The sequence below is a fragment of the Rhipicephalus sanguineus genome, chromosome 1 (genome assembly GCF_013339695.2).
Source record: "Rhipicephalus sanguineus isolate Rsan-2018 chromosome 1, BIME_Rsan_1.4, whole genome shotgun sequence".
Classification (NCBI taxonomy): Eukaryota; Metazoa; Arthropoda; class Arachnida; order Ixodida; family Ixodidae; genus Rhipicephalus; species Rhipicephalus sanguineus.
Window position 1 is genome coordinate 18552236 of NC_051176.1, and position 25596 is coordinate 18577831.

The 25596-nt window shown below is 46.7% G+C and overlaps 1 protein-coding gene across 2 annotated transcripts in view; it reads right to left on the minus strand.

Moving 5' to 3' along the window:
• Positions 1-3971: 3971 nt before the first annotated feature.
• LOC119389764 (nose resistant to fluoxetine protein 6) overlaps positions 3972-25596 on the minus strand; it is a 157207-nt gene continuing 135582 nt past the window's right edge. Inside the window, exons 13-14 of one of the 2 annotated variants that reach the window (XM_049413727.1) lie at positions 8217-8359; positions 3972-7068 (exon numbers count right to left, since the gene is read on the minus strand). In XM_049413727.1, coding sequence (XP_049269684.1) covers positions 6862-7068; positions 8217-8359 — 350 coding nt within the window. In that variant the 3' untranslated portion in view covers positions 3972-6861. The remainder of the gene's footprint in view (positions 7069-8216; positions 8360-25596) is intronic. The other variant, XM_037657150.2, reaches the window with a different exon arrangement.

The window sequence follows — 25596 nt, forward strand, 5'->3', positions numbered from 1 at the left end:
TCTCGCAGACCTTTAATAATACGTCCCGTGGAAAGCCTGACTGTCGCAGTTTTTTCACCTGCGCAGAAAAACTGCTTTCAACCAAATGCGTGCAGGTTTTCTTCAGTGCAGAGGTAAAACAGGAGAGTGCAATGGCATTTTTTACAAGTTTTGTGTGACCTGATTTATAGTTTAGCAGAGGCTTCACAGACCAAGGGGCGTAGCACCAACAGACATGCATGGACGAGAACTGCAGCTGCAGATCCAAAAATTGGATACATTCGTCCTTTAAGTATTCCGAAGTAAACTTCAGGCCAAGACCACACTGCTCAAAACTCCTTAGGATGCCTGCCGAGATATCTTCAGTGCCCTTACGGAAAAAAAACAATATAGTCGTCCACGTAAGGAAAACTCTGATTATGGATGCCTGTAAAACCGGTTGGAGCTCCCGGTCAACTCTACTTAGAAAAATATCTGATAGAACCGGCGCCACGCTAGACCCAATCGAGACACCTTTCTTTTGCAGGTACACCTCACCTTGGAAAGAAACAAATAAAGACCCCAGGTAAAAGAACAAAAGTTCTGTGAAGGAATCAACTGACATGCCACTTAAACCTATAAAGGCAAGTTCATCATTGTGACACGTTATACATTCCTTCACTGCGGTCAGGAGGTGATTATGGGGGAGAGAATAAAAAAGATCCTCTACGTCAATGCTCAGTGTGTGCAGTGTGAGGAGTGGTACGCCGTCCCACCGGTTCTACAGGAATCGACTCCACAGACATTGGTGTGCTACCGCCGACCTAGCTACTGAGGCGCTCTGGAATATAGTCCGCCCGACGTTGCCTCGTCGTGAAAGGACTTCTGCTACAAACGGACATGTTTTCACTTTGGGAAATGCGCATCTACCGGACCAACACAGGCAGGTTCTTGAGCTAGGGCCCAAGTTTGCCTTTGAGCCTCGTCTGTCGAACGTTGACAAGGTCAGTCTGTTGCATGATATTTCCCGCCATGTACCAGAGGTTGAAAAACAGCGGTGTATTAGAGACTGCATGGACGCTATAGGTGGGACGCCAGGCAAGCCAGGGCTGACTTTTAACTGGAAAGGGATGGTTGATTTTTTAGCTAACAATGCGCTTAGACTACTTGTTTCTGACAAAGAAGGTCAGTTCGTTGTTTTGCTGGAGGGAATGTATTGCGAGAAGGCGTTACAGGCTGTGCGAAAGAATTTCCGGACTACGTCAATTAAGCCAACGGAAAGGAAAAAAACAAGCTGTCGCCCTGTTGCTGGATATGAACCTGCAGAAGCTTGCGCAGTCTGTAAAAAAGGCGAACAAATTGCAGCTTGAACTTTTTTACACTGCAAAAACGCACAAGCTTGGGATGCCTTTCCGTGCAATAGTCACGGAACGTGACTCGTGGCAGTATTGTGTGTCTGGTTTTTTGCAGACTTGCCTATCATCTCTATATATAGATGACCCATACGTTGTTCCTAACTCGGAAACGGTTGTGCAATTCTTGCGAGTTGACAACCCCGTTGATTGTGATGCCGTGCGCATTGACGTAGAGGATCTTTTTTATTCTCTCCCCCATAATCACCTCCTGACCGCAGTGAAGGAATGTATAACGTGTCACAATGATGAACTTGCCTTCAAAGGTTTAAGTGGCATGTCAGTTGATTCCTTCACAGAACTTTTGTTCTATTACCTGGGGTCTTTGTTTCTTTCCAAGGTGAGGTGTACCTGCAAAAGAAAGGTGTCTCGATTGGGTCTAGGGTGGCGCCGGTTCTATCAGATATTTTTCTAAGTAGAGTCGACCGGGAGCTCCAACCGGTTTTACAGGCATCCATAATCAGAGTTTTTCGTTACGTTGACGACTACATTGTTTTTTTTTCCGTAAGGGCACTGAAGATATCTCGGCAGGCATCCTAAGGAGTTTTGACCAGTGTGGTCTTGGCCTGAAGTTTACTTCGGAATACGCAAAGGACCAATGTATCCAATTTTTGGATCTGCAGCTGCAGTTCTCGTCCACGCATGTCTGTTGGTGCTACGCCCCTAGGTCTGTGAAGCCTCTGCTAAACTATTAATCGGGTCACACAAAACTTGTAAAAAATGCCATTGCACTCTCCTGTTTTACCTCTGCACTGAAGAAAACCTGCACGCATTTGGTTGAAAGCAGTTTTTCTGCGCAGGTGAAAAAACTGCGACAGGCAGGCTTTCCACGGGACGTATTATTAAAGGTCTGCGAGAAGTTGATTAAGAAAATAAAGAGAGGTCCTGGTGATGGATGTGACTTGGATGAGAAGGCGGAGCATAAGAAATTTGCTGTTCTGCCATATGTTCACTGTTTTACCCACCGCCTAAAAAAGATTGCGTCAAGATATGACGTCCAAGTGGTTATATCTGCCAGGAACAAGTTGTCCACTTTATGCGCTAAAGTAGACAGACGAATCGCAAATCAGCAAAATGTTCGGCAAGATACATGTAATGTTAGTCATGTCAATAATTATGTATCCTGTATCACTGGTGTTGTTTATTCCATACCCTTGTCATGCAAACGTGTTTACGTGGGACAAACAGGCCGCTGCCTTAATGTTAGACTTCGAGAACATTTTAAATCTCTGAAAGGCCACTCTGGTCTTCATCTAGCAGCCCACTGTAAGAAATGCGGCTGCACTCCGCTCTTTGGTGATACCTCTGTGTTGTTCCGGCATAAGAACCAAAGAGCGCGAGAACTAATTGAGGCTGCGCATATTCAAAAGAATTCTGAGTCCTGCGTTAGTGTTCTCTCTGTCGCCATACATGATAAAGAGTTAAGTTATCTTGGTTTTGTATGACGGGTGTGCCATGCCTGATGTGGCCACAGTTTTTTTTATTTGGTCCCTCGTGCCTTTTGTCTCCTCCTTTTTTTTGCCCTCTCTCGCTTTTTCCTACCCTTTATATTGCCTCGTTCTTGCAATAAAACTTCAGTTGATAGTCTGCGCTTGTTTGTCCTTTTCTCGCCCTTCGTGTTTCCGTCCGTTTTTTGCGCAGTTACAATAAGCATGGATCATTACCAACTAGCCCAACTTACCACTCTTCTGAACTCTTCTGAACTCTTCTTGGAGAAAGCCGTTTTGGGCGACTATTATTTTGGTCCAACTGTTTCGTTTTTTCACCTTGCAAACAATGCGCAGAACATGAGTGTTCTTGAATTCCGTCCCCAGCCTGTGTTGTGTTTAACGGCTTCATACAATATAAATAGCTCCTCATTTATAGAAACCAGTATCATATGCGTCATTTAACCTCAGAGCTGGGGTGACTTTTATTTTTATTAGATGTGACAGGGCGACACGACATTCTATTACCACCAATGTGATTTCATAACCCGTAAAAAACACCATAACCCGTGAAAAAATGCCAGGCCACGCATGAGTGTGGCATTTCTTCGAAACGCCTGCCTGATATTAGAACAAACACACAGATGAGTGGTCTACTCTCTGGGGAAAAAGAAGTGAATGGTTTTCGAAGAAACCAGCAGCGTGAGCTTTCTTTCCCGATGCGCAAATTGGCAATGCGCATCGCACTCTGCTGTGCTTTCTTTACTTCTCTTGGGAAGCAATGCATTGCTGTCCTTCCACTGTAATGATATGAATCTAGGTGTATACTAGTCTCTTGACAGCACTTTCTTGTGCTTCGGGTACCACTGCCGAACAAACGTTCACCGTACCCAGTCAGGGGCGTAGGCAGAAATTTTCTTCGAGGGGGGGCAGGGGGGACACCTCGTTGATCTGGGGTGCCGGGCAGGCAGATGCGGTCGAGTGTCATTTTGTGCTCTGTGTGCCGTGGCAAAAAAAAAAATCGGGGGGGGGGGGTGGTCACGGGCACAGTGTGCCACCCCCTGGCTACACCACTGCACGTCCGCTCAGCTGTTTCCACCGTGAGGCCCTTTTGAAGAGATGCTTTTCCACGAGGAAAGTCGAACACAGAGAATGCAGTGTAACAATGCTTTAATATAACACGTCAGAAGACCAACATTCATGATAGTGTCGTCGACAAGCGGGAACTGGTGGCTCTGGCAATGGCTATCGCATCCTATGGCATTGTCCGCTAAGTTAGATAAAGCGCCTCGCGGAATGTTGACAGGAAGGAGCCCGAGAAGAGTTGCCGCGCTGCGCCAAAGAGGCACAATACAGTGTACGCCATTAATCCACTTGCGCGTGATAATCAATGAAATTTATACTAAGCTGAAGCTGCTCATGCATCAATAGAAGGGTTCATATATGATATTGTAGGCACAATGGAAATAAAGATAGATGTTTCGTCGTACTGGGTTAGATTCCTGTTGGCTAATAGATAGAACCTCTGCATTGTGCGAAGCACGTCGCATGTGCGCAGTAATCTGCCATTTCCACTTAAAGGGACGCTAAAGGGAAAGAACGATTAGTAAATCTCCGTTCCCCAAAAACATTACTCGTACCGTAATGAAGCCACTTGGTAAGTCAGAAAAGGCGCAAAAATAAAGACCGCTTACGCACTCTGCACTAACCAGCAAAAGTTGGTTCACATGCAAACAGCGCAGAAATACCACGAGCGTTGTTTCCTACTGTTTCAGTGCACTAACCAGCGAAGCTGAAACATGCGGCCCCGCTGTTTATCACGAGCTATGTCTTCTCTTGCGGTTTTTGATTTCTCTATCACCACATTTAAAAGATGCGTGTTTCAAACTTTGCGTTTGGTGACGTCAGCTTAAAGGATATCAAGAGCCAAAGGGTAGCGATTCATGCTGCGGCGGGTATCATCCGTACACTTGGCGTTTGTTTTTAAGGGCGAAATCCAGAAACTGAAACTGGGCTAAATTTCACGGGAGCGTAAAGTGCGCCTAAGTATCTTTCATTTTTCAAACAATTGTAATTGAAATGGGGTCATTCCTCCGTTGTAACGTCTACTCAAAAAGGCTGTTTCGAATAAAAAATGACCCAAATCCTGCATCTGTTTCAATCAAACTGAGCCAGATCCATTAAACCAGCGCTGCGTGAACAATCGTGACCAAAACAAGCAACGTGACCGCATCCAACCTGCTTCATTTGTGCTTTCCTATCGTGCTTTCGTTCCACAATTAATTTTTCTTGAGTGAGTTTCCACTTACTGAAGGACATCATGCTGTAAGACAAAGCTCGAATATAAAGATTAAGAGGCCGACTTTCCTACTTCTTTCTGCCTTTTATTGTTTTTTGTCGAGTTTTGCGCTGCCGTATCATGTCCTTCCTTCGCTACAAGAAGGTATACTTGAAAAAGAAGACAACTGAAATGACGTTATTGGGAATTGATCTATTCCTTGAAGGAGAAGTGATCCCGAACGGCGCGGCGTAAAATGAGCTAAGAGCTGAAGCATTTTTTGAAGGCGTTAAGTAGGGGCCAAGAACAAGAAAACGCTGCCGGCATTCCAGAATGGTGCGCATTTTGCCTGGAAGGTCTACTCGCTCTACAAGGCTAGTCATCGCCATTAAAGCCGTGCAACAAAGGACGGCTCAAGGATGGAGTTCATTTTGTCGCAACATATTGCTACGTCGTTCATTCCCTGCGATTTAGACGTCTTTTACGAGCTAATTAAAGCCCAAATCAATTTTTCCAACCTATAAGAGCCACATCCAAATGTTATTCCTGAATACCGACGATAGTGGGCTATAAATATTTTAGCCGCAATATATATTTGTGGTATTCTGGTGACATGAGCACACTGGCAAAAAATTGTTGGAGCAGGCCCGACCATATTGTCAGTAGCAAAAAACTGAGCTTTTCTCAGCTTCAGTTAAAGTAGACTTGGCTCTTTTAGAAAAAACAAAAAACAACGCCTCATATATGCTGACAAAACCTGAAGATAAACGAGTGCCAGGGCGGATACCGTTCGAGGTAGCACATGCTAGCGTTGATTCCTCATCCTGCGCACTCACGGATCGCCACAGTTTTTCCAAGCAGCTTGGCTGTAAAAGGTTACGCCGCCTCGGGCCATGCCGCCATACGTTTCCACAACATACGCCCATACTATTCGTTGTCGCTAGAAATGGGTTGTGCCAAGGCAGCCAGAGCCTAAAGATGGCAAGTTTTTCTGATGCAGCGTGGCAAAAAACTAAGAAATAAATTTGAAATACGTGATTTTACACTCGTGTACCGCTGATGGGGATTCAGCGCGAGACTTAAAAAAATTAACTCTGACTTTACCTTTACCTTCTAAGAATAACAAGGAATTATCTATCAATCTCAAGTGATTTAATATTTCACTGTTGCGTTCCTTAAAAAAAAAAATGTTGTCTCGAAGCTTTAAAAAAGAAAGGAAAGCTACTACACGTCCAAAACTGTCGGCGTCACTAGTGGGATGGTGAACAGAGGCGTCAAATGTGTTTCGTCGCGTAGTAGGCCGTGGCAATAATGCAATAACGAAGGACGCCAACTGCTCCACAATTGATCCGAATACACGGGCTACTGAAAGTGTGTTGAGAAACGGCATCAAACGAACGTTATACTGCAAGCTTGAGTTGCCTGGGAGATTCTCATCAGAGGGTGAGCTTAATTTTGCTCGTAGATATTGTAAAAAGCGTATGGTACGCGGTGAGCGTCTTGACAAAGTGCAACCCGTGTTTCCTCTACTTGCACGTGTTTAAAGCTTTCATGTAGTAAACGGCCTCACTACTGGTAAAATATAGAAAATATTGAAGCAACGCGTGGAGCACTTGTCGCTGTTACTTTCGTGTTTTTCGCTTTTATACTGCACGCAACGCAGTTGGCATGTCAGTTACTCGGCGTCCTTGCACATACGGGCGTTGTGACGTCCATTGAGAAAAATAAAGGAAACATCCATAGTGGCACCACACACTGTTCGAGCACTATTGCATCGTTCACTGAACTATACGGGCTCCTTCTTGACGCCATTTGTGGCCGGGCTGGTAGTTTCCTGCTGCGGCTGCTTGGTGACGACGTGCTGAGTGACGCGGGGCGGCTTGTGTGATCCGGTGACATTGTCCCAGAACCAGACGATGGGCTTTTCGACGACCACGGATGCGACGAAGCCCAGTATTACGGCCACCACGAAGTTGGAGATGGCCGACATGAACTGCGCATTCCATGCGTTAGGCGAACGAAAAAGGCAAGGCAATCATGCAAGTTCACAACAACAACGCTAACGCGACCGGCCAATATATTGAGCTGCAGATAGAGCAGCAGATTCAAGTTTTCACATTTCAACTCTAAAACTTATTCTTTTCGACACAACCAGTACACCTCGAAGCAACGTTACATGTGATTATTGATTCGTTTACATTGCACCTCAACACCAAATATTTTTCCACGAAATAAAAGCTACAACCACAAATTCATTCCAAGCGTACTGGGCGTCACTATGCGAAGCAGCGAAGAAGGATTTAATACGACGATGGAGATATATTTCATTGCACACGAGCATGCCTCTATATCTTGGACACGGAGAAAATGCCTTGCTCCATGCGTCTGAATGTAAGGCAAAGTACCTCTGCTATTCAATAATCAAGTAGCATGTACTTTGAGCATAATTTGAAGCGTACTTCATTGGCTTGGGGTTTTCTTGTTGACATCTTACTAACTCTGCTTCTCTAACTTTAGTGAAAAAAAGAAATTGCACTTAAATTAAGAATAGTAACTTTCCTCAGATGCATCTTGTTTTCTCAGAAAAGAGCTCCCCAACTCTTAGGTTTCGCCTGCATCATTTCGCTCATGATTCGCAGCTATTTATTGGCACTGTGCAATTACAGACCAGTCAGTGAATTTTTAAACAACAATAATTAGCTTTCAGCTTAATCTAGTTGTTCTCCTCGGCAAAACTTGTGTCAGAAACAGCACACCGGCGCCCACGCCGCCGCGCTTCCTCACCCAAATGAAAGTGCTGAATTCTGGTGTTGAAAATAATCAGGCATACTTCATTCAGAAAGTGTACTTCATTTCAAAGCATAATCGAGCTAACCTTCAAATCCCTAATATAAATGGGCGTAGGCGGACACATTTTGGTGTTATCGCTAAGCGCGTCGCGCCATGGCTTTTGATTTTTCTCGGTTATGTACCCGGCATTGTTTTTTCATTGTAGACGATTTTACATAAAACTTAAAATTTGGGTGGATGTTACAACTTGTGTATATTTTTCTTTTTTATCTTCCCGCTTGTTTCGAGGTTGCCCGTGGCCGTGTATCATAATTTAAGGCAAGGTGAGCATCAGAAAATTCAGGTACTTACCACATGGAAATGGTCGGGGCTTAATCGTTCCCGGATGGTCCACAACTTGAGGTAAATAACGTATATGTGTACAACATAAATAGTGAATGAGATGCGGCTAACTGGAACTAGAGGTTTCCACGATAAGATGGTGTTGATGATTCCTGCATAAATAAACAACCATTAGGATTCTGCTGTTGTAATTTTTACCAAGCTCAACAGCGGTCACATGAAACATTTCTATGTCGACATAAGGCTTTCTGCATAAGAATGGAAGCTTGAGCGAGTTGGTATGCGTTCATCTTTGTTGAAACAGCGCTCACTAGACGACGACGAAGTAAAAGAAGGCACAGGACAGGCGCTGACTCGCAACTAAAGTTTATTAGGAAAAACACGCATATGTATAGGTGATGTGCAACAACAAAACAAAAAAAAACACCAAAAGCGAAAAAGACCCAAACAAGTCTCAAGCAAGTAAAAGCAAAAAAAAAAAACCGGTATCATAGCCTGCAGGTGCTGAAAAGGTACGAAAATTCTGCGTCACTCAGCGAAATCGATGGCATGCTAACACACTTATCTCCTTTTCTTCTAATGTGGAAGGCCTCGATCACTTCCCTTGCTACCTGCTCTTTATGATGCGATAAAATTCAGTGACACAAAGATTTTATCGCATCATAAAGAGCAGGTAGCAAGGGAAGTGATCGAGGCCTTCCACATTAGAAGAAAAGGAGATAAGTGTATTAGCATGCCATCGATTTCGCTGAGTGACGCAGAATTTTCGTACCTTTGCAGCACCTGCAGACTATGATACCGGTTTTTTTTTTCTTTTACTTGCTTGAGACTTGTTTGGGTCTTTTTCGCTTTTGGTGTTTTTTTTGTTGTTTTGTTGTTGCACATCACCTATACATATGCGTGTTTTTCCTAATAAACTTTAGTTGCGAGTCAGCGCCTGTCCTGTGCCTTCTTCGTCGTCGTCTAGTGAGCGCTGTTTCCACAAAGATAAGGCTTTCTTTCCACTGAGCTCTAGCTTCAGCAAGAGAGAACTTTTGAGAAATGAAGCAATGAGTAAAGAGCCTCGTACAGATGCCTTGTAAGAGCGTTTTCTCTCGCGAATAGCAGCAGTGAAAAATGTAAATTTCTTCTATGATGCGTGCTTCGACAAAAAAGAAGCGTTTCCATCAAATATAGTAGGACTCAACTCTTCAAGTGTCCACTAAGTGGACTGTCTCTCTCAGTGTCAACTGATCGGTCAAAGGTCAATGCCGGGGTTCACTGCAAGTGCCGACCCGCTTGCTCTCAAGATCGGGCCAACCAGAGCGCGCTGAAATGGACTGTCCACTCAATGGACACTTAGAGAATGCCGCCCATAACTGTTTGGTTCAGAGTAGGTGTGCACAAGATTTTGAAATGTTACAAGTAAATATCACTTTCGGTAGGTAAGGTGTTTCTCGAAACGGCAGCACGGAATCATACAGCATCGGGGATGTACCACGGCAGCTGAAAGTGAGATAACGTAATGACAGGAGAATTCGTTAATAGCCACTGGCAAACTTAATAACACGTTCACCTCCATAAAATAAGTAACGTTTCGACTGCAAGTAAGACCCTTTGAACCTCAATTTTTGTATGCTCATTTGGTGGATATTGGCAGCATTCACTATTGGTTAAACTTGATCCACCATGATTATAACTGATATAAAAAAAAACAGTGGGTTCACGTGGCAGAACCAAGATACGATTATGAGGCATGCCGTGGTGGGAAATCTTCAAAGAATTCTGACCACATGAGCTTCTTTCATGCACGCGCAAATTTCAGTTCGTGAGCGTTTTTGCATTTGGCACCCATTCAAGTACGGCCTCCTTGAGCGCGATTGAACGCACGTGCTCGGCATTGCAAATTCGCAGTCACTAGGCTACAGTGGAAGCTAAACGACTGAGATGCATTCCAGAACTGCACGTACATGAGGCACTAAACGTGTTGAGTGCATCCTTGTTGTCTTATTCTATTATGTTCACCACCACGTTGCCAAGGTCTTTTATAAGATCGCAGCATTCACAAATACAAATAAAAGACAGCGAGAGCGATTAGTCTCTACGGCAACCGTACTCGTTGTGTCCAATTATACGCTTTCTGTGTATTGAAGGTGTTGTGGTACATGAATGTATAGGTACCATTTTTCACAGCCGAGCTGTGATGCTTTTTCGTTATTCCGGTACGCGTTCGCACAAACTATCGTCATGAACGCCCTCTGGCTGCGCGTGCCACGAATTAACTCGGCCGGCTCTCCTCTTCATCTGCTGCTTCGCTCGCTGAAAATATGCGCCCGGCGCGCGCTTCCCCGAAGCGCCGATGAACGAGTACAGACAGAGAGAAATAAATAGAGAGAGTGAGAGAAAGATATTAGAGGAAAAGAGAAAAATTCTTGACGAAAAAAAAAATGCGTAACGAGGCGGGATTTGAACGCTGCTATCCACGATCCCAAGCGAGCAGCGTAACCTCTCGGCTATCCACCCATGCTAAAACAGAGCGAAACATAGCCTTGTATAGACGGTTTCGCCAGCGCTTACCGTTCTCTGGCAACATTGTGCGTTCACCGGAAACGCTCCCTAGAAAACTTGCTGTTCACATTGTTTTAGTGTGGTTTTAGCCTGCGTTGCAGGCCGCGGCTGCTTGTGTTTCGACGCTTTCTGCGGATAAAATTATTCCGATGAAGCGCTCGCAACTCGGGCACTTATCTGTAGCGCCAGGATGCAGTCTGCGATCCGCAACTAATTTGCTATCGCAAGTCAAAACGTTCTGTTTCCCGACAGATGAATGAAGAAAGAGCGCCTGGATCGCAGCGATAAGGCGACAAAAACTGAATTCCCACAAAGATTTGTTCTGCCCACTTCATCAAAGGCAAGCAAAGTTCAATGCATACTCAGACAATGCTCAGACGTTAGTCGAGGGACCCCAATTACACGGAACACGTCGGACGCCGTCGTCTGCCACCCATGCCAGATAGCTGCACTGACGCCTGAAGTGGATAGCAAAAAGTGAAAGCTGCCTAACACCGAAAACTCATCGCAAAGGGGTTTCTTCTAGTTGGAGCCTCATCAGTGATACGTACTGTTCGAAGCAGCGCTCGGGACACCACAGCAGCCGTGATCAACATAAATTCGCGACAGAGTGTACGTTGCGGCGCCCACGTTTTGTTGCCAATTGCAGTGACGCCGTTGCATACGCTTTTTATGAGAGCGACGCCTGCGAGTGGGTTCTGATTGGTGCGAGCAAATGACTCATCGACTGTCGTGTTGCCGCCAATAGACATAGTTGCACTCTAGATAATTTATCTTTTGGCTGGAGCGTGGACTGTAGATGTAGGCGGGTTAACTTGAAAGCTTAATACATGAATCCTGTGCTTGTGAGTAAGCCATGGTAGTTCGCGTGACACAGCCTCACCTGGCGTCATCACATAATGAATGCGTTTTATATTTTCTCAGTCACACGGAACACTTTGGATCACGATCGATTCCGATGGGCACCGATCTCTATCAAAAGTACTCGGCGTGACACAAGCCCAATAATAACTTTATCGTGACCTTGTGTGCCTAGACCAAACTACGTAAATATGGCCGCGGCTGTGACAGGAGACAGGTTTCTAGCTCTAGTAGAAAAGCCGAATCGCACAACTTCCCTATCCAGCGTATCAGGCAACTCTTCTCTTCGCCACTGCAGTTTCTGCTTGTACCTCCCGCACGACACCGTTGAGCTCCTTCATATACTCCCTCGACATCGCTCCAAACACATCTGAAGGAATACCCCAGAAAAAAATAGAGCAACAAACTCAAACACACCAGCAAACACCGCTGAAACCGTTGAAAAAGTATTGCCGGAAGTGACGCACCGGAAATCTTCTTGGGCAGACCGTTCGGCGCATGCCAGTTTGTTTACAAACAGCGAAACCGTCTATAGCAAGGGGGTGGGAAAGGGGAGGGAGGGTCAGGAGGAGGGGAGACACTAAAGCATAGCATAGAAACAAAGAGAGGAATAGAAAGAAAAGGAAAGAAAGACAGAAAAACAGAGTCAAAGAAAAAGAGAGAAATAAATAGAAAGCTAGAAATAGAGAGAGTAAGAAAGGGAAGAGAAACAATGTTAGAAAGAGCGAGAAAGAGAAAGAAATATATAAAAAGAGAAAGAAAGAAATAGGAACAGATAGATACAAAAAAGATAGAGAAAAATAGTGAAAAGAGAGAAAAGGAATGAAAGAGATGAAGAAAGAAAGAGAAAAAAAATTGGCCGCGTATCTGCATGCTTCGCTGCAAATGTCGTCGAAAGACGATAGTCTTCCGCCATTTATGTTTTGCCTTGCCTCAGAGAGCGCCTCCTCTATGTTGAATCGGCCGCATCTGGCTGGCATTGATAAAATAGAGGAGGCGTTGCGTGAGATATGGACGTCATCTCGCAGTGGTGTCGGGAAACATGAGCTTGTGCAGAACCCAGGGTCACTGCTAGGTGGCAGCACCATATCGTCGGCAGAGGGCTTTTTCATGCACAGCGTCGCATTTTCAGCACAGGCTAAGAAACACTAGGGTCTTCAGAATTACGTATCTATGTATTTTCTAGTACAGGAACACACCACGTAGTATTTACGTATTGATGTTGCGCCTCAGATACGGGGAATACTTGCTTTTTTGGTCGACAATCTTCACAAGTATTAACGCAGCTACCAGTTCAAGATGGCTGGGCGCTCAGCAAGTGGTTCAATTTTGGCCGGGTGGCTGAATCATGTGACGTACAGAAGGACAGAGAGACCAAAATTTCTGCGTTCAAGTATCCCAAGAAAGACTATCGTCTTTAAAACAAAAAGAAACAGAGAAGGCCGCCCAGCTTCTTTCGGGCTTGGCAGCACTAGGGCGAAGCTGCCTTCATTTTTTTCTGTATCGCCTAGTAATGTGGCGGAAGCCTGTGGCCAGCACACCCATTGAGGTTGACAATGTGCAATGTAGGCGTTTCTTCAATGCGTGTGCCTTCTGGAGAAAAGAGAATAGAAGCACAGAATAGACAAACGGAAGAGAGAGGAACAGAGAGAGAGAGAGCGCACCTTGCTAATTAGGAGCATGCTAATTAAAACCTCGCTGATGAAAACTATTCTAATTTACACCTTGCTCTAGGTCGGCCACAAGCTCCGCTGTTGGCCCAGCCTTGCACCACTAGTGAAAGGCTGTCATTGATATTTGTTACATGCTCTGACTGTTCACACTTGACGCTAGCACACAGTTCCCTAAAGCCGAGAGACATTACCTTAACAGCGACTTCAGTAAGATATAGTCGCTTATCTTTATGCGGCAGTAAAATTCTTCAGCGTCACACTCGTTTTTCACGATTTCATTTATTGTCGCTTATCCAAAAGCAAATACTGGGCATTCATACTGCACCTAAGCGGAAAGGCTACTTTTAAACATGCTGAATGTGCAATGTTTGCGCCGCAGCGGTGTTACAGTGATTACGGTGCTCGGCTGCTGACCCGAAGGTCGTGGGCTCGATCCCGGCCGCGGCGGTCGCATATCGACAGGGGCGAGATGCGATAGAGACCAGTATACTTGGGTGCACGTTAAAGAATCCAATATGTCATGCCTCATAATTATATCGTGGTTCTCACACAAGAAAGCCCAGCAATTATTATGATTGTTATTACATTGTTTGATCAATGCTCATTTCCTTGTGTTGTTCACCGAAGGGAAATACGTACCGATCTACAAGGTGTTTTTTTTCTTAAATGCAAAGCATTTCTTAACGAACCCAAGGCACTTTGAGCGTTTCTATCTACGTATCCATCTCTCTCTCTCTCTAGCCGCCTACGTCTGGATGCTCTCGTGATCGCCTCCTCAACGTAGTCTAGGCCAAAATTGGCATGGGAGGGTAAGAGGGTTTGACGAATATGACTGCCTGGTCATGACACGAATAACGTGAAAATCCTGTCGCGTACGTCGTCAAATCCTTTCCTCCAGACACGTGTGGCACATACCCGTATACCACGGCCCGTGGTATACGGGTATGCGCCAAAGGTGATTGACAGCTTATACCTACCCAGGAACCGACACCGGCAGCGTAGACCCGAATACAAAGAATAAAAATTAGGATCCCAGCAGGAATCGAACTCAAGTATTCTGCGTGGTAGTCAGGTATTCCACCACAGAGACATGCCAGGTCTAGAAATTGCTTTGGAAAAAGACCCTATGCAGACGTAATGTCGGTGCAACGTCAGTTGTGGTTGTAATGCTGGCTATCTAATTATGTAACAAAGTAATAAACAATAAACATGTGCTATAATACAGGTGTCATGTCGGGTTAACGTGAGTTGTGGTTCCAGTTTTGGCTCCACTTTTATAGCAGTCTAATAAACATTACATTTGTATTCCTATGATTCCGCAAGCTATATTCAAGCGTTGCTCGACCCCAGATGAGTACGCGAACGGAAGTATGATATTCACATCATCGCACTGTAGCATGCACTTTCTTTCGATAACACAGTCGTCTGCGAATGTGAGTGCTGATACTACGTGAGACCACACGTTATCTTTTAAACGTGAGTGTAGTCGGCGTGCCTGGTAAGCGCAGTTTGCACACACAACTGACTGCTTAGCATTAAACGGATTCCCACAAGGCGTGCGATCTGCCGAATTTTTTAGACAATACGGATTGTTTAATAAATATTTTATGACAGTCAGGCTCCTGTCGTTTTCGACAGGAGCCTGAATGTATGTCGAGACTGTATCTCGAACGGAAATACTTTTCTGCAGCTAAATTTTCGTTGACGTGACTAATTAACAAAAACTCGTTAATTACCTGCTTAGTTATGGAATTGAGTGGAGTTGTTTATATTAGAAAGTTGTAGTACATGATAATATAGGCATACCCAGTTTTTAAAAGTCACAAAAGTCGCGCGTGGTTCGGGACATTGATCATCGAACTTCAAGGGCGAAATCCATAAAGTTTCTGAGAATATTACCTAGAGGTAAATCTGGCGCCACCGTCTATGCGAATTTCCTAAGGGGCGCTGTGCTAATATGGGAATGACAGTATATGTGTCTGCGAGGCTTGTATTGGCTGGCGTTGATCGAAGCTTCGGCTAAATATCGGATAAGACTTCGCAAATAAAGCTTCTCTAAAACAAAACTTTTAAAAGCGGATCTCGTTCACGCGTATTATATTGTCATGGGGTTGTGACGTTGACGAAGGCAGCAGTCGGCGTGTCCAAGGTTAAAAAGTTTATTAGGAGCTGGCTCGTCAGGTTCTTAAGCTGGTGCAAAGTCCCTCGCCGTAACCGTAACCTTAGTTCCAGAGGTGACCGCTACAGGTGCAGCTCGCGCGAAAGAGAATCCTTCTTGTTCTTCGAGCGCCTTGATGATGATATTAACGCAGGCAAAACCACATATAGCATAGCTAACTGTAGCATGCGCACGCTCGCGCAAAACAGAAGTCTTATTGATCTTGCTCTTCGAGAGGCTTGACGATGATATTAATGCAGGCAAAACCACATATAGCAGTGCCAAATGTAGCATGCGGCGCTCGCTCCACTGCGGCAGTGCGCTTCGATACTGATAACATGAACGAAGAAGACAAGGCGGCAGAGCGTAGGGCTCGCAAGGCAGCAGCAGCAACGCGGGCTCGCCGCCAAGACCCTGCGGTGAGAGCTCGCGAGGCCGCAAACAGGCGTCAGCGTCGCGCGGACCCCGAGATACAAGCCCGCGAAGCCGAAGCAGCGCGGAGCGGTGGCAAGAGAACCTCGAAGAGGTACGAGCGCGGGATGCAGCGGCCAAGCGCCGAAAGCGGTCTCTGCCTGAAGTTGGTGGCGCCGACGCGCGCTTCAAGCGCGATTTCCTCAACCACACGTTCTGCCACAGCTGGAAGGTCTGCGACCGCTTCTGGTTCGACAACAACCTGACCACAATCGCTACTATAACAACGTGTCACATCTTTATATGACAGTAGAGGAACAGTACGGAGCATTCACGGTTTACCCGATTATCTCCGAGCCAGCTCTTCAATCACCGTTCACTTCGTGGATATGGCGTGATTTTTTGGCCGAACTTGTGGCCGGGAAACGGACAGTAAAACTACAGCAATGCGCATTTATAGCGACGAACAGAGCGTCGGCTGTCGATAATATGATCTGTGGTAAGGCGCGTCGGTATTTATATATGCGGCATCGAAGGTTCTGGCGTTCTCGCGAGCGCTTGCTAAAACTCTCCAAAAAACTTGACTATTCGCCTCCTGCACGTAATCATGACAGAATCATCTCACACAGTCGTGAACCTTCACGAACATTGGGGCGCGGTCTGTGCCGAGTGTTGCTAACAGCTTTTGCGGGTGAAACTCCAGAACATAAAACAAGAAGCGGGCGTGGCAATATTCAGAATAAAATTCCACTCATCTGTACGGCATAACGAAACGGCGAAAGAAAGAAATAGACGACAAACACTCGCAGAGTGAACGGTGGCATTGTCGTCTGCCTTCCAAGTTTAGCGGCCGTTTGTTACCTTTTCCGCTTCGTAAAATTCTACAGTCTGCCCCACCACTGTGGTCTAGTGGTTATGGCGCTCGACTGCTGATCCGAAGGTCGCGGGATCGAATCCCGGCCGCGGTGGCTGCATTTTTGATGGAGGCGAAAATGTTTGAGGCCCGTGTACTTAGATTTAGGCAGGGCTGGGCAGTATCGCGATACAAGAGTATTTCAGAGCTACTTTTGAGTATCTGTATTTGTGTATCGAGATACATTTGAAAAATGTATTTGTATCTCAGTAGTGAAACACATTTACGATGTATCGCCTGTACCGCGATACTATGCAGGACACGGGTATCTCGTTACATTGTTTTTTGTGTCGGAAATGAGTTGAGGCGTGTTTCCAATGGGGGAATGACATTTTTTTTTTCTTTTTTGTGCCAAGACAAGCAAAGGCGCGCCGCCGGTCGCCGACAGATAGGGCGGCGATGGTTTCCCCTCAAGCACAGTATGGGCCATGTGGTAAAGCGCGCGACGCCGCAGACGGCATAATCGCGGAGGCAGAGTTGTCTGCCTCTGCCGACGGAAGTCGCTGTCTCTCAAGGTCAGTGCAGCACGCCTAATTTTTTTCGGGTGGCAAGCCATTACTTCGCGACCCTCCGCGTGGTTACCGCCTTGGAACATGCTTTGCAATGCTTCGCGTGCGTTCAGTTTTCAAAGCGGCAGCACTTCCAAAAGCAGTTCCCGTAGTCGCGGCGGGAGTGACTAGAAGATGGCTATCTTTGACGCGCTTTTAGCCACCTCTCCAATGTCAGGGTGCGTTCCTAATTGATTACATGCGTGAAACGGTATTTTGTGGTAGCAGGCTCCCCCACCGCCGGAGCCGACTTCGCCTGTTGCGGCTTTCTGAAATGGGTGCTGGTAGCGTCGGTGGTGGTGAAAGCTTCATTGAAGCCGACAGGGTCAGACGGCTGACGTTTCCGAAATGGGGACCGACTTCGGATTCTGAACAGTCAGAACAACCCAAGTGAGGGCGGAAGTGTTTCGGTATCTAGATGACCCGAGAAGAGATATCGCCACGCTGCATGGCAATCCGGCTATGAATGCGGTATTTATTCACTATAACACGAATTTGTGCTCGCCTTCAGCGGTAGACAGACTTTTTCTTTCGTGAGTCTTGTGCTGAGGCTGAACCGACGCTGTTAGAAGACAGCCTATTTGAGAAGCCTACACAACAACCTTCTCAGCAAAGCAGATCTTCAAAATAAATGTGTGCTTTTTATCAATTCACTGGTGTTCATTAGTGATTCGAGTGATTTGCTTAAAGTGTGCTATTTCTAGCATACCTTAGTTTGTTCGCCAAGTATGTCGATTTCGGTGTCCAATCCTTGTTACTGTTGCTGTGCAATAGTGTATTTTCATTGCAATTGATACTTGTAATTATGTCATTATTACTAATTATGTACTTTGTCCGCCCCCCTCCACTGCAATGTCTTAATGGCGCTGAGGGTACTGTAATAAATAAATAAATGAACTGAACGTTTCGATGCGCTGTAACTTTAATTAGAACATTATGCTGCACTAATAAGTGTCTTTGCGTAGTATGAGCATCCTTGAAATAAAAAAAAGTATTCCAGTATCTGTATCGCTGTAACTGTATTCCGGAATACTTTTTTCGTGTTATTGCAAAAGTATCTCCGAAATATCCCGTTACGTTAAAGGAGTCCTGACACAAAAATTTTCGCCCCGCGTTTTTTTGCTGCAATGTGTTGCTGGGGGCCTGTTAGTCATAACACGGCACATCGTTTGCTGCAGCGCGCGACAGATAATTAATTACAAGCTCCTCATTACCGACACAGCCTCAGTTTCGGTTTGACAGAGATCCAAAAACGGCAAGCCGCCGGGTGCAACTATCACCACCTAGCGAGTGAAACGCTCGGTCACGTGAGCACACAGAACAGTGAGGCATTTCCGCGCGGTATGTCGTCGTCGGGCTTATCGTCGTCTGATGGCGACGATTTTCTTGCGGCGGGGATCGAAGGAATTTTCGACGTGTCGAATCACTTCATGTTTGACCCGCTGGCGAGGAGCGATTCGTCGGGAAGCGCGTCAAAACAGAAATGGCGGCTACGACGTCATCGTAACTTGTACCAGCTGCAACGGTTACGTAGGGGAAGTAGGGGGGTCACCTCGGGTCACCTCCGAGGGTGTCAATGCACTAGGTGTGGCCTATAATGCTGGATCGCGCTCGCGAACTTCAAAATTCATATAGAATACCTTCCAAGCTTTATTCGCTGCCGATATTTTGCAGATGGTACGCGCACGTACACGGGAATCGATCCAGCAGGCTATCTCGGCTGCGAAATTTTGTGTCAGTACCCCTTTAAAGGCAAATGTATCTCAGTATCTGTATTTTAGGCTTCCAATACATGTATTTCGATATCTGTATTCCGGAATACTTTTCTGAGTATCTCTGCCCAGCCCTGGATTTAGGTGCACGTTAAAGAACCCCAGGTGGTCGAAATTTCCGGAGTCCTCCACTACGGCGTTCCTCATAATCATATTGCCGCGTCCATATTTGTGTCTGACTATACGCTGGCGACGACAAGGAAGACAACCGGTGCGCTCGAGAGGCGCAGCGAAAAGGACTGAAAAAGAAGACGTTCTTGGCGGCTGCACGCCTTCAGCGCTATCTTGGAGTACGACACGCCGTACGCCTTTCTGAATAAAGCCCCTGTGTTTTATAACCCGCGACACTGGTGGAGGAGCTGGGCACCATCGCCTCATGATCGGTACTCCTGTGAGCAGCCCTGCATCCAGCCCGACGAGACCGCCACGCGTGGAGACGCCTGTACACCGCTCAAGCCGTGGCCTGCAAGGTCTGAGACCAGAATTTGGCCTTTTACAAGGACCCCCGCTGCCGACAGCCACCCCTGCTCAAGAAATGGCGTTTTCAAGGAGCCCTACGCAGGTAACGGTCCAGAATCTTCGGATTCCCGAACCATTTCACGGCCGCCCGAACGAAGATGCGGAAGACTGGCTTGAGGAGTTTGAACGGGTAGCGAAGTCGAACCACTGGAGCCCCGACGAGAAGCTCTTCCACGTATACTTTGCCCTTGAAGACGGTGCGAAGACGTGGTTCATAAACCGCGAGGCAACTCTGACAACATGGGACGAGTTTTGCCGTCGGTTACGCGATACCTTCGGCACCACAGACCGACGTGAAAACGCACAACGCCTTCTTGAGTCACGCATCCAACAGCTACATGAAGGCGTCGCCATGTTTGCCGAGGATATGGTGCGTTTGTTCCACCGCGCTGACCCCAACATGTCCGAGGCTAAGAAGCTAAGCCATCTCATGAGGGGCGTCTGTTTGTTGGTCTCGTGCGCAATCCGCCGACAACAGTCGACGAGTTTATCAGGGAAGCCACCGCAATAGAGCGGGCGCTGCAGCAACGGTACCATCAATGCGATCGCCGAGCCACCGGCGCACCTGCAGGTGCCGCAGCACTCACTGCGACCGATGAGTGCTCTCTACGCTTACTCATTCGGCAGATCGTGCGCGAGGAGATTGCAAAGGAGAACGCGAGGTGCACATCGCCGTCGCAAGCGCCGCAGCAGCAGGAGTTCACGGTTGCCTCCGTCGCTGAAGTCGTCCGCCAGGAACTTCGGCAAGCGTTTGCCCCTCCCGAGCATTACCCTGATGCGTCGTACCAGCCCAACGCATATACCTACGGTGACGCTGTACGTCGTCCATTGGCTCCAGAACTATCGTACCAGCCGGACGCATACAGCTATGCAGACGCTGTTCGTCGACCGTTGCCCATGCCCGCGCCGCAGTACCGCCAACCGCCACCTGTTGCAGCCTGGGCCCAGCAGGATCCCATAAGGCGACCTCAACTGCGTAAGACGGATATATGGCGCACTCCGGATCGTCGGCCACTGTGCTACAATTGTGGAGAGCCAGGGCACATTTACCGTTTTTGCCCCCATCGTCCAGCTGGGTACCGCGGAAGTGCACCTGCCGCTACGCGCCGACAGTTTTGTGAAAGCCGCGCCCCCATCGACGACGACCTGGCTGGCCGGCAGGAGAGCTCCGCTACCTTCCGGACGCGCTCACCATCCCCGGCTCGTTTTGCCTCACCGAGCCGCCGTAGTTTTGCTGACGCCGTTAGAGGTCGGTCTCCCAGCCCACGGCGGGGAAACTGAAAGCAGCGACCTCTGGGGGGAAGGTTGCAGGTCCTCGAATTGCCGAAAATCCCCCATCGTTGCCGAAACATGAGAACGACGAACAAGAAGATTACGCCGAGAAAACTGTGACTGCCGACCTCACCGTGACAATTGATGGGCTTGAAGTGACGGCCTTAGTCGAGACTGGCGCAGACTTTTCTATTATAAGTGAGCGACTGGCAGGCGAACTCAAGAAAGTCAGAACGGAATGGACGGGCCCTTATATTCGAAATGCTGGAGGCCATGTAATGACGCCTTCAGGCAAATGTACAGCAAGACTCACGATCGGGAATAGAGCTTTTGTAGCCTCATTCGTGATCCTACCGGAGTGCTGCAAACCTCTGATACTAGGAATGGACTTCTTAAGGGAGTACGGCGCCGTTGTCAACATACGTGAAGGCGTGATAACATTTGCCTCTAACAGTCCCGTGACCTCGGACGCAGACCAAGATCCCAGGGCGTTACGTGTGGTAGACGAAGACGTCTGCGTGCCGCCGCTGTCATGTAGTCTTGTTTCCGTCAGTTGCAGCGTGCAGTGTAATGAAGACGCCATAGCCGAACGTGTAACTGCCCTTCTCTTCCGTCAAGGTGTTGCCATCGCTCGCGGCATCGTCAGCTTAGTTGATGGCCGTACGGAGGTGCTACTTACCAATTTTACGAACGAGCGCCGGCACATTGGTAAAGGCACTGCTGTGGCATACCTCGAGGAACTCGACTACTCTTACGACTGCCTTGCTATGCAAGGGGAAGCAACGGCTCGTACAGCACCGGAGGCACCAGATGTCGACATCGGCCCAAGGTTAATGCCCACTGAAAGATGTCGTCTTATGGAACTTCTTGGCCGGTTCAAGGACTGCTTTTCCTCGACGTCACGAGTGGGTCAAACGCCGCTGACTAAACACCGTATAATCACGGAAGAGACAGCAAGACCCATCCGACAGAACCCATATCGCGTCGCTCAGAAAGAACGTGAGGTCATACAGCAGCAGGTCAAGAAGATGCTAGAGGATGATGTGATCCAACCATCAAAAAGCCCCTGGGCATCACCGGTGGTACTCGTGAAAAAGAAAGATGGCAGCTTGCGTTTCTGCATTGATTATCGTAAGCTCAACAACGTTACTATAGTGCCTAGAATATACTGGCTAGTGTGCTGAGCGCGCGCTTTGGCGTGGCCACCGCGCCGATGCCTTCCCACAGTCACCGCATGGCGGCGCTGCGACTCGCTAAGGTCCATCGCGCGTCGGCGGCTCCTGCGCTTGCGGCTGCGTAGCACGGCGCTTTCTGCTGCGAATACAGTGTTATTCGTTCCTTTTGACACACTCGACAGAACACTCGATCGGAAGAAGGAAATCTTAGCGGCAAATTACTGCCCGCAGAGAATCCTCAACTGGTTGGGCACTACAAAATGACGAAGGTTTCACACGTACCTCACGGTCGTCTGCTAGCTTTCGCGACTCTGTGCTTCACCACCAAAGCGAAGTAGCAAATTTAAAGTCACAATTAATATACTACGATACACCCAACTTGCCAGTTGAAAATAATCAGCTAAGGTTGACACGTTAGGTGCAAGGAATCGTGTCGTAAGGATGGCTCACGGCAATTTCGATCGCGATCAAGTCCGACTCGGATTCTTCGCTGCTACACGTGAACATTCGCTGGCGATAGCAGGGTGCTTTGAAGGGCCAGTTAGTACATCATATTATGTTGAAAACAGCGCGAAGACGGGACGAAGGCTAAGGAACAGCGCTTGTGTTGTTTGTTATCCTTAGCCTTCATCCCGTTTTCGCGCTGTTTTCAACGCAGCGATTTTACTCGAAGTCGATCCAGCCAACTGCAATTCGCACCGCTCAGTCGTGGTCATATTTTATTATATTAGCGGCGCATCACACTCGGTATGGTGCACTATCATGGACTTGCAGAGTGTATTATGCGCCGAGGTAGTCGGATCGGTGGCTACAATAATTCTCGCGAGCAGATATTTTACTCGGAGCAGGTGAACAGTGATCGCAAATTCCCGTGTAACGCTGGTATTACACAAATACACTTATATTTATTGCAGACATTATGACACTAGTTTTTGCACATTGTTCGCTTTCACAAACAGGATGAATATTGCACACCCAGTGCTGCAGATATCAGCATAGGCCCCATACTGTCGGATCGGTTGTTTCGATGTTTCTGCAGTTCAGCTGTGGCTACTGCATTGTTGTATCTACATGAGCAAGTCTGTAGTTAACAGAGCATCGTTTATACGCAAATGTAGAGTGGGGTGGGGTCACTTTCACTGTTCTGCGTTTTCCAGCATGACATCCGTATTTTCAAGACCACATGCCATGAACACAAGCCAGTCTCAATAGGATTCACTACTCATGCATTTTATCTGAAAGGTACTACTCACTTCACACAAAAAAAAAAAAAACATTACGAATGTGCCTGGAGCTTCAATTTCATTTTAACGGAAGGAAAGATAAGTGCAAAGAAACCGAACAAGGGTCATTAGTCAAGATCGGCATCTCAATTAGATAATTTCATTAGTCTAGCATTGTGATTAGCTGAAATATTGCCTGAAAAAATCAAGTGCAAGGCACCTTTGTGAATATGGGCTTTTGTTTTTAACCGCAATGAACTAACAGTTTAAGGCGGGATGAGACTTCCTTTGGTAAAAAAAAAATTCAATTTTGGGATTTCAAAATTACCTGATACAACATTTCTTTATCTTTCAGAAAATATATCACATTTGGGTAGTCGCCGTTTCAAAAAGGATTTTAGGTCCTTTTTCTTTGACACATTGACAGGTAATGCTCGCGTACCCCTACGTTATTTCTGCGTTTTTCTCAAAAGAACATTTTTGTAGTTTCTGTACCTTTTTCTCGAGAACTAGTGGGCTTAGAAAACAAACATTTCCACGTGTTAACTAATGGCATTTACATAACTGGCACTAGAAGCAGTAGCCTATGCGCATTTGTATTTTTTAGTATAAAAAGATCAGTCATAAGTGGCAATTTTCATAAATCAACAAACGTAAGAAAACATAACAAATCTAGTTTTTGTTGCACGCTCACAATTTTAGTTCCACTTCTGTAAAGCGTTAGTAGCTACCTTTGTGCAAAATTGCAATGGTCTGCAGTTGGCAGATCTTATTTAAAAAGTACATTAGAAGAAAAACAAACACAAATAAAAAATACTAAACAATTTTAAACCACTTTTGAGCTTTAATGCAACCTGCGTCTACCTTAAGATACCTCGCAAATTTTAGTCATAGCTTTCATTACCACTGCTGTACAGCCAAGCTTTGAAACTCACTTTCGAAGTTTCACCCTACCTTAAGAACTGAGAATATAATCTGAGTTTCACTATGAAAAATCCTACTGTTCCACAACTTAACCATCAACTTATCAAACATAAGTAATGTTCAAAACACACAACCCACACATAAATGTAAACAAACGCTCAACAGAAGAGACACAATATAAATAGTCATAATACCAGTTCTTAAATCAGCAAAATACAGTGAAAAATGTTAAACGGGCAGGGAAATACTCAAACAACTGCTTAATACAAGCATATTAGTGAAAAACCCGATCTGTACTTCAACAGAAAATGTGATACCACTCCGACACAGCGGAACGAAGCATGTTTTCTGCCTGCCCTGATGCTTCTCCCGTTGCATCATTACTCTTTGCAGTTCTCATTTACTCGTGCGTACACAAATAACAGCGCAAGCACGATAAAAGCAGCGCAGACGTCACCAAGAAAAATTCGGACACGAGGCACTAAAGCTGCGGAGGCCAAACCGGCGCGCGGCCTACACCTTTGCGACAAGCGTCGCCGCCTGCCGGCGAAAGTTGGAAGGCATCACCGGATCTGCCACCTCCTCCCATAGGAAACCCCCTCCGCTCAGCACACTAGCCAGTATATTCTAGGCACTATAACGTTACGAAGAAAGATGTTTATCCGCTGCCACGGATCGACGACTCTTTGGACAGGCTACGGCATGCGCGCTACTTCTCGTCAATGGACCTTAAAAGTGGATACTGGCAAATAGAAGTAGATGAGCGTGACCGAGAAAAGACCGCATTCGTGACGCCTGACGGGCTTTATGAATTCAAAGTCCTCCCTTTCGGTTTATGCTCGGCCCCGGCCACATTTCAAAGGCTCATGGATACCGTTCTATCCGGTCTGAAATGGAAAACGTGTCTTGTGTACCTTGACGACGTGATTGTTTTTTCGGCCACGTTTGAAGATCATCTAAAACGGCTGCTGTCTGTCCTTCAAGCCATACGGTCCGCAGGACTCACATTGAAACCAGAAAAATGCCACTTCGGCTTCGAAGAACTTCAGTTCCTGGGGCATGTGGTCAGTCAGGAAGGTGTTAAGCCTGACCCAGATAAAACTGCAGCCGTCGCAAAGTTCGCAAGGCCTGTAGATAAGAAGGCGGTCCGACGTTTCCTGGGTCTTTGTGCCTATTACCGGCGATTTATAGCGGACTTTGCGCACATCGCTTCTCCACTCACCCGCCTCACAAGGGAAGATGTTGCGTTTGTATGGGGCGAAGAGCAAGAAGCGTCGTTCAACGAGTTGCGGCATCGTCTACAAACTCCGCCCGTACTCGCTCACTTCGATGAGGATGCACCAACAGCCATCCATACAGACGCCAGCAATGTGGGCCTCGGCGCTGTTCTTGT